The 10,000-nt window shown below is 41.1% G+C and overlaps 1 protein-coding gene across 1 annotated transcript; it reads left to right on the top strand.

Moving 5' to 3' along the window:
- Positions 1 to 7,916: 7,916 nt before the first annotated feature.
- Positions 7,917 to 9,188, top strand: LOC132841295 (myosin light chain 4-like). Its single transcript, XM_060863589.1, has one exon. The coding sequence runs from the start codon at positions 8,004 to 8,006 to the stop codon at positions 8,622 to 8,624; it is 621 nt and encodes a 206-aa protein (XP_060719572.1). The 5' UTR covers positions 7,917 to 8,003; the 3' UTR covers positions 8,625 to 9,188.
- The last annotated feature ends 812 nt before the right edge of the window (positions 9,189 to 10,000 follow it).

Here is a 10,000-nt window from a genome sequence, read left to right as displayed (position 1 = left end):
GCTCAGGGTTGGTTCCTCTGTTGGTTCCCTGCTCAGGGTTGGTTGCTCTGTTGGTTTCCTCTCAGGGTTGGTTCCTGTGTTGGTTCCCAGCTCAGGGTTGGTTCCTGTGTTGGTTCCCAGCTCAGGGTTGGTTCCCTGCTCAGGGTTGGTTCCCTTGTTGGTTCCCTGTTCAGGGTTGGTTCCTATGTTGGTTCCCTGCTCAGGGTTGGTTCCCTTGTTGGTTCCTTGTTCAGGGTGGGTTCCCTTGTTGGTTCTGTGTTCAGGGTGGGTTCCCTTGTTGGTTCCTTGTTCAGGGTGGGTTCCCTTGTTGGTTCCCTGCTCAGGGTTGGTTCCCTTGTTGGTTCCCTGCTCAGGGTTGGTTCCCTTGTTGGTTCCCTGCTCAGGGTTGGTTCCCTTGTTGGTTCCCTGCTCAGAGTTGGTTCCTGTGTTGGTTCCCTGCTCAGGGTTGGTTCCTGTGTTCGATCCCTGTTCAGGGTTGGTTCCTATGTTGGTTCCCTACTCAGGGTTGGTTCCCTTGTTGGTTCCCTGCTCAGGGTTGGTTCCTGTGTTGAATCCTTGCTCAGGGTTGGTTCCTTTGTTTAAACCAGGAAACACTCAGTATCTAGTACTGGACCTCTCTCTACATCTTCTGCACAACCTTTTTTTTGCTCTATGTCACTTTAACTCTGGACTTGCACAGTAGTGCCACTTTATACACACCATACTGCACATGGACACTTTAAGGACGATCACAAAATCATTTTAATTTGTACTGCCAATATCCACCATACGCATTTACAGTATGTATGTACATATATTTTCGCATATAATTTCATATATTGTATATAGTTGATTGATTTTATTTTTATCCTAAATTCCATTCCTTTTTATACTTGAATACCGAACAGACATAAAAAGCATTTCACTGCATGTCACACTCTCTATGTATGTGTATGTGACAAATAAAATTTGATTTGATTTGTTGGTTCCCTGCCCAGGGTTGGTTCCTGTGTTGGTTCTCTGCCAGGAACCAAATCCAGGCTGCGGCGATGAGACTGTGGGATTCTGCTGATGAAGCTCCAGGGAAACCGGAGACACCGTCCATGAATATAAAAAACATGAATTAAGATTGAAATCCAAGATCTACATTTTCAAATGCTGTTTTTTATTTCCTTGTTATGTTCTGTACCTTGTGCCTGCATGTTATTTACTGTATCTTATTAACATTAAGAGTGTAATGTAGCACTAAAATGTCTCACTACAGCATTTCATTGAGTGATATATAATATAATGTGATTTTGACTTGATGAGTGATAGACTGCTGGTCATTCCATCCATCCATCCATCCATCCATCCATCCATCAATTCATCCAATCACTATTCATTATTCCAACACATTTTTTTTGGACAGAAACAAATGCTTTTCTCTCTGGATACTATCCGTCTGTGGTCAGCTAAAGCATCAGCATGCATCTATGTACTGTTAACTGATGGTTATAACAACTAGCATGCTACAATGACCCTCGCAGCCTAAGAGGATTAAACAAGATATCAGGTTTACGATTTATGATGTGCTTTTAAACACGTCTACTGTTCTCTCTCTCTCTCTCTCTCTCTCTCTCTCTCTCTCTCTCTCTCTCTCTATCTAGCTCTCTATCTCTGCTGCTGTCACTCAAATGTTAGCATCCACACTTTCCAGTGCTCAGGTTATCCATCCAGGTTCTAAGCCCTTAAGCATGGAGATAAAAGCCAAATCAGGGCCATAAAGGGGTGACCCGGGGGAAAGGTGAAGCGGGGGTAGTCCGAAGTGTGTAAAGTCTAGTGTGAGCAGCTGAACACTCGCGGGGAATCTCGGAGAGAACTGGGCCGAGCGTGAGCTGTGGTGAACGTGAGTGATGTCGTGCCTGACATTTTCACCGCAGTCCAAAAGAGTTGAGTGATCTAATAAAAGGACAGCAAGCTTGAGGCTCATTGCTCTTGAGGTCTTAGAGAGTGAGTCAGGAGTCCAAGAGAGCCCCAGTCACCCCCACCCCCACCCCCCACCCCCTCTTTTGGACTAGACAAGTGGCAGCTGTTCCTCAAAAAAGCCTTTCATCAGGTTAGCATTCTTCTGTTGATGCTTTGTTCGGGCCAAGCTGAATGAGAACGCTCCTCATGCCCAATTCCAGTTTTGGGAGAATTCTGTAGCCACAATTTTGCTGTCAAATGTCACACTTCTGAGGGATTCATTTTGAAAACAGGCCTCAATAAGAGAACGAAACCTCTCAGTGTAACAGTGGGCAAAAATTAGGAGCCAGGACAAAAAAATTTCAGAACCATGATCTTATTAGTAAACCAGCACTAATCATAAAGCGCTCAGATCTCAGCTCAGGAGTGAGACAGGAAGAAACTCAGAGCACTCTGTGTTCATCTTGGACTCCTTAATGAACAGTATGGATTCAATGAAAAGTCATGATTTTTTGGGTTTATTTATTTATTTATTTTGGGTGAAAAATAATCATAATTCTTAAATGTTCACCAATTTCACCCTGCAGCTTAAGAAGGTTATGACTCTCACATAGGGTGCACTTACTTTTGCCCCATCGCACTCCTGAGTTGAGATCTGAGCCTCTGATTATTTCTTTGTAAAACCTACAGGTTTGTTAAGATGTTGACTGTAATATTAAAAACTGAGGCTCAGATCTCAGCCCAGGAGCGAGAGAGAACAAAAGTAAGTGCACCCCGGGTGTTACTCCTGGCCATCTCAACATACAGGGTGAACTTGATGGAAATGGGGTAAAGATGATTTTTTTTTAATCTAAAAAAGTAACACGTTATTAGTCTTTGTTATTTTATTTATTTTATTTATTTATTTATTTTAGGGTGAAAAATGTGACATCCTCATATTTTATTTACATTTACACCATGCATTAAGGAGCTAACGCTGAACACAAGGGTGCACTTACTTTTGTCCTGTCACTCAGCTGAGATCTGAGCCTCTGATTTCCAATATATTACTGTGAGTAAATCTACAGGTTTGGGGCTGAAATTTGAACACTTTAATGATTGATACTAAAGTGTTAGTTTGATGTTTATTCACAAGGATTTATATAAACATGTTGACGTAAAATAAAGTGTTGAGATCTCGGCTCAGGAGTGTGACAAGAATAAACTCAGTAGTGTGTGTCGCGGTACGGATTCAGAGAAGGATGATTTTTATACTGATGAGAATACAAAGGACACAAAACAACCCAATGCTTTAAACACCTTGTTAAATGAGGATATAGTCGTACTGTACACTTTCATTTCACTTAAAGCTCTTTGACTCTAGAGTCCATCGAGGCCACTGGGTTTCCAGGAAACAAATAAACATTAAATGTAACTACAAATGGATAAAAAAAAGTAAAAAGTAAAATATTCTCTCAATGCAAAATTATGCATGAAGTAAAAGGTCATCTGTTGATCCGTGTCTCTGTTCGGCTCACGGCGTATCCTGAAATAACCCCAAAACAACACGTATATAATGATATAAACTGATGCTTGGCCACGCCCACTCCGCTACATCATCACGTGCACGTAAAGAAATTGATCAAAAGTTATCGATAATACGAGATCACTCTCACTCACTCACTCATCTTCTACCGCTTATCCGAACTACCTCGGGTCACGGGGAGCCTGTGCCTATCTCAGACGTCATCGGGCATCAAGGCAGGATACACCCTGGACGGAGTGCCAACCCATCGCAGGGCACACACACACACACTCTCATTCACTCACACAATCACACACTACGGACAATTTTTCAGAGATGCCAATCAACCTACCATGCATGTCTTTGGACCGGGGGAGGAAACCGGAGTACCCGGAGGAAACCCCCGAGGCACGGGGAGAACATGCAAACTCCACACACACAAGGCGGAGGCGGGAATCGAACCCCCAACCCTGGAGGTGTGAGGCGAACGTGCTAACCACTAACCCACCGTGCCCCCCCAATACAAGATCATTAATATTATAAATATATATATATTATCATTTAACATAAATTCAGAGAATGTGGATTTTTTTAAGGCTTTAGTCTTTTCAGATTTTCATCGAATTCACACTGTGCACTAAGAAAATCACGACTAACACAGGGGTGCACTTACTTTTGTCCCGTCACTCTCCTGAGCAGAGATCTGAGCCTCTCATTTCAATATATCACTCTGAGTAAATCTACAGGTTTGAGGCTCAAATTTAAACACTTTAATAAACACTTTAATGATGTTTATGGTTTAAAGCTCATGTACAGGGGATGAGTTCGGACTGAATTACAGCAGGAGAAGGGACGCGACCTAATAACATCCATAAAGGAGCTAAGATGGAAGCAGCAGGGTCTAAACTCTTTATTTTAAACTGGACAATTATCAACTTTAAGATGTTTACATTAAAGACAAATCGTGTTAGTTTAAAAGCTGTGTGTCTGTTTGCTGGAAAATCTCTAAGCTAAAAAATAAATTCAGTCCGATTGTGTTTTTATTTTTTTAAGATTACATTTTTTTTTTAAATAAAAAAACTATAACTCTGTTTAGACATTAATTAAATATTAATTAAAGGTTTTTTCTCTTTCAAGATTTTCAACATTTTCAGTATTTTAAACCTGCGAATGATAAACGTTTAAGAAAATCAATCTTCAAGCCATAAGCATGAAAAAAAAAAGCCCCACGTGCCACACTTCATCCACAGGGAGCTTTCTGAATACGAAGGCACATTAAAACGCCGCTACGGTTCCTCGGCCACCGGCTTTCTGTTGTCATGGAGACGCCTCTGAAATCCCACATACTGTAGCACCTTCAGAGAAAACAATATTGATTGCATTCTGGTTCTCTGGCTGTCTGTGGCGCGGCCGTGAAGTGCATCGGCTAATCAAGAGAGGTCACCGCAGGCGCACTTACGAGGCGGTGAATTCGCCTGCAGACGCGTCAAACGTCACAAATCAGTTTAGTCCTAACGCGGGCATGTAAGCAAATATTTTACGTCCTTCGCCTCTCATTTTTTCCTCTGTCACATTTCTGCTCTGGATAGATAGAGCGAGTAGATAATAATGGTTTCTTTCCACAGTCATCGAGCGACGCCATCGATTTGCTCGACTGCACATTGATTAACCTCTTGGGGGCAAAGGAAAGATTTGTAAGGATAGCAAGTGGCTCTCAACATGCCTCCATCAAGTACCGACCAGGCTTTGCAGCACCGCAGGCTCATTTCCAGGCAAATTACAAAAAGAAAAAAAAAGGAGTTTCTCCATCACCAAATAAATATTTATAAGGCTGGAGAGCCGGCTCAAAGTTTTGCCAATTACGCAACTCGTGGGGTGACGGCGTCCGCAAGACACTTTGCAGAATAAATTAGAAGTAATTGAAAATAATGAGGGGGGCACGGTGACTTAGTGGTTATCACGTTCGCCTCACACCTCCAGGGTTGGGGCTTCGATTCCCGCCTCCACCTTGTATGTGTGGAGTTTGCATGTTCTCCCCGTGCCTCGGGGGTTTCCTCCGGGTACTCCGGTTTCCTCCCCCGGTCCAAAGACATGCATGGTAGGTTGATTGGCATCTCTGGAAAATTGTCCGTAGTGTGTGATTGTGTGAGTGAATGAGAGTGTGTGTGTGTGCCCTGCGATGGGTTGGCACTCCATCCAGAGTGTATCCTGCCTTGATGCCCGATGACGCCTGAGATAGGCACAGGCTCCCCGTGACCCGAGGTAGTTCGGATAAGCGGTAGAAGATGAATGAGTGAGTGAGTGAGAGATCACGTGACTTTACGACCTGACATTATGTTTATTGATCACAGACAAGTGCGTTGAAATTAATAGCCTTGAATCACTCGCTATAGTGATTCGTTCACAAAAGAGTCGACTCTTTTAGATGGCCAGCGACTCGCATATCCTGTCGAGGGTCGAACAACGATCATGAAAATATGTATTTATGTGATGACGAGGGAAATTTATGAGAAATTGGATTTAATAATTATTAATGTTCTACTTGGTAAATATCATAACAAGGAAAATGTACCAAGTAAATGAACTATTACTAAAGCTGGGAAAAAGATGATGTACCAAAACGACAAAGTCTATCTATCTATCTATCTATCTATCTATCTATCTATCTATCTATCTATCTATCTAAAAAAAAAGAACATGAATTTAAATTCCTTTTTTTTATTTTGTTAAGTAATTTTAAGTTTAAGTAAGTAGTATTTCTTAATAGATAGACAAACAGACAGATTAACAGATAGATAGATAGATAGATAGATAGATAGATAGATAGATAGATAGATAGGGTTAGAGAGATTGTTACGGTTTGTCTGTATGAAAACAAGTTGCGTTGATTTTATTCCCATGGAATTATTGCGTGATTTTATAATAAAATAAATTCAACCAGACTTTTTTCCCACTGCAGCAAACAATCCAAAGACATTGTGAGGAAAATAAAGACGTGACTCGTCTCTTGGAATTAAAAGCCACCTGAATTAGAGATCGCTGCCAATCTAGCTGCAGTTCTCACCCACTTGTGGGAGTCATTCAGACAGTACTGAGTTTATTTTAATGATTAAACTCTTCTCCTAATAAACACCTCGGTGACAGACGCCTGCAGCAAACAACACACTGAAATGAAGAGCTTGGATTTCATCACAATCCTGAAAGTTACAGATACAAAGCTTTAAAACTGGAGACTCCTTCCAGACATGTCAAAGAAACATCTCCTTACAGATATAAACCTCACCAAGTCGACGATTACACGTGAACCGTCCGTCGAACACGTGCCTGTCAACGTGTTACTATAGTAACCAATCAGAACGAGCGTGAAAACATTGTATAACCCTGTGATTGGCTGTCAGCAAGAGCTGCTCTTACAGAATGTTAATCAATCATTATATATATATATAGATACAGTATATAGATACTATAGATTGATAGATAGAGAGAGAGAGAGAGAGAGAGAGAGAGAGAAAGAGAGAGATTTTATTAGGGTTCTCAGTGTATGTAGCTTCATGCCGCCTGTCGCTTGGAGTTATTACTGTACAAAGACTTGTCAATCGGGAGCCGTGAAAAAATAATAACAATAAAAGTAAAAAAGGAAGATGGGCAAATCCACCGAGAGAAAGAAGAATCTGGCAGACACTTCAAACTTTCAAACCTCAACTTTGCCTTAGGCCAAGTCATAAAGTATGCATCGCCCAAAATAATTTCAGCATGAGTGCTGGAGAGGCAGTTTCCCAGCAACCTTGTGTGCAACTAAATTAAACGGCTTTATTTTCTCTCTCACTACACGTTTTTTTTTTTTTTTGCTCTACTTTATCGTGACTCATGATGAATTATGCTTTTCATCTGTGCGCACAAGGACTAAAAAAAAGGTAGAATGAAAGGAAAAGCGCATGCATCGTATACGAGAAGTGGTGTATTTGGATATATATTATAAAAGAAAAAGAAATAAATGAATTTTGAACAAAATAAAGTCAAAATCAGATTTTTATTTAAATATAAAGGTGATTTTTTTTTTTTTTTGAGGATGAGGTAAAAAAATAATGTATGCTAAATCTTCCATGACCTGTTAGCTTTGTTAGCTTTACATTTCAAAAATGTAATCCTTTAAATAAATGGGTTTAATAAAACTGTTTTTGTTGTTAGCTTTTATTTCAGCATTAGTTTTTAAAATGCATCCAAATGTTTGTGAATATAAAAGTTTAGTAACCTGATGATGTATCCTAGCAGACCTGCTCTAGCAGCTCCAGCTGATGGAACTCGTCTGACTGTGTTAGCAGCTGAAAACAATAGCTCATTGTTTGGCGTGGTGACCGGTCTGATCTATTTTGGATTTCTTCCTTTTATAGAGTTCCATAGGACCGACTCCACAGGGCCTAATCTGTCCTCCCCGGGGCGAGCCGATATAAAAGCTCAGCCCGAGGATCTCGTTCTCTGTGGCCTGAGCTTTCTGACCCCTCTCGCTCTCCCTGACTTCAAAATATAACAATAATCCCAGCTGCGATTAAAGAGTCTCTCTTCCACAGCACTCATGGCCCCAAAGAAAATAGAAGCCAAGAAGCCGGAGCCTAAAAAACCTGAGCCGAAGAAGCCCGAGCCGAAAAAAGAGGCCGCAGCAGCAGCACCGCCTCCCGCCGCTCCGGTCGAACCTGAGCCACCCAAAGAGCCCGCGTTTGACCCCAAGAGCGTGACGCTGGAGTTCACAGCCGACCAGATCGAGGAGTTCAGGGAAGCCTTTCAGCTGTTCGACCGCACGCCAAAGAACGAGATGAAGATCACGTACGCGCAGTGCGGAGACGTGATGCGGGCGCTCGGTCAGAACCCCACCAACGCCGACGTCCTCAAGGTCCTCGGGAAGCCACGGCCTGAGGAGATGAACAGCAAGATGCTGGACTTTGAGACCTTCCTGCCCATGCTGCAGCACATCTCCAGGTCTAAGAATAAAGGCAGCTTCGAGGACTTTGTCGAGGGCCTGAGGGTCTTTGATAAAGAAGGCAACGGAACCATCATGGGGGCAGAACTGCGGCACGTCCTGGCGACGCTCGGGGAGAGGATGACCGAGGACGAGGTGGATCGACTCATGGCGGGACAAGAAGACGCCAACGGATGCATCAACTACACCTCTTTTGTCAAACATATTCTCTCTGGTTAAGATGGACTTGTGTTTAGGAAATATAATTATTGCTACATGAAGGTGTTTGGTGTGTTAGTGGCTGCTTCATTTAAATGTAGGAGACAAAATTAACTTTTACAAATATTTAATTTCTTCTGTTTACCAGAATCCATGAATAATATAAAGAAGGAATAAAACATGACTGCCATGTCATGAAGAGTTTTATTCCTTTTATTCCATTTTTTATCGATTAAAGATCATACTTTTTATCCATTTACAGTATAGTTCCATTTAATATCATTCTTCTTCACCTCTGACTGGAACTGGAGACTCCTTCCCTGAACAACAAATTATTCTCTTGACTGTTATTGTCATTCAAATATGTACCGATCCCTTCCGACCAATCAGAATCCAGAATTCACCAGCGTAGCGATATAAGGCACGAATAACACAGTCGTCCTTTTTAAGGAGGCACAAACATGGCATGTCTTCAGGTAACCTTTCACTTTTCTAGCTGTACATCTGAAATCCTCATCTCAGCGTCACCACGCTTACGCTTCAGTGTGAAACGCCAGGAGGGAAACATTAAAGCACTCAAATCGCGCGCAGAGAGTTTTTTTTTTTTGTAGGTGCAAATGACTGCTGATGAATCAGAGCGAAGAGATGCAATAAGATCAGATTGCAGTTTCTGGAATGGTGTGATATGAAACAGTGTGTCCTGATCTTCGCGGAGGTGGAAAATTACTGCGTTATCTCATCTGTGCTGCGTCTCAGAAACGAAACTGGAGCAAAAAATACAGAGAAATGCAACACGTAATCAGTATAAAACACAACGTGCGTCAGAGAAACGTTCGGCCTTAACGTTTTAATTACGTAGAGGTGAAGATCGTATCGTGATGTAAAGAAAATGATTCTGCGCTGCGGTTGACGTGAGCAGCGTGTTTCTACGACATATAATTATAATTATAAGTGAAAGAGTTGATCGTTTTTAATTATGTGTTCATTATAACACTACCTTTAGTCTGAGGGATGAATTGATACCAATACCAGCAGGTTTCCATTCTCTTATATAAATATATCATTATCATTATAATAACGTTAGTGATGCAGTAATTACCAGCGATCTGACAGCCAATCAAACGACAGCATGCTGCAACCTGAAACTACAAACTCTTTATATTATATAAATCCCCACATAAAACAATGAAAAGTTTTGGAATCTTAAATCCTCACATAATGACGTTTTTTTTTTTTAACTTTTAAAAAATGTATTCATTTATTTTTAAGTACAATATATGTATTTAATTTAATACAATTTTATTTTATTGCTAATATTAATACAATTGTTGAAAAGTTCTTGAATCCTAAAATCATGTAGTATTTATTAATTCATTTATTTTTAAACATTAAAAATA

The sequence above is a fragment of the Tachysurus vachellii genome, chromosome 26 (genome assembly GCF_030014155.1).
Source record: "Tachysurus vachellii isolate PV-2020 chromosome 26, HZAU_Pvac_v1, whole genome shotgun sequence".
NCBI lineage: Eukaryota > Metazoa > Chordata > Actinopteri > Siluriformes > Bagridae > Tachysurus > Tachysurus vachellii.
This window is presented reverse-complemented; position numbering and strand designations above follow the sequence as displayed.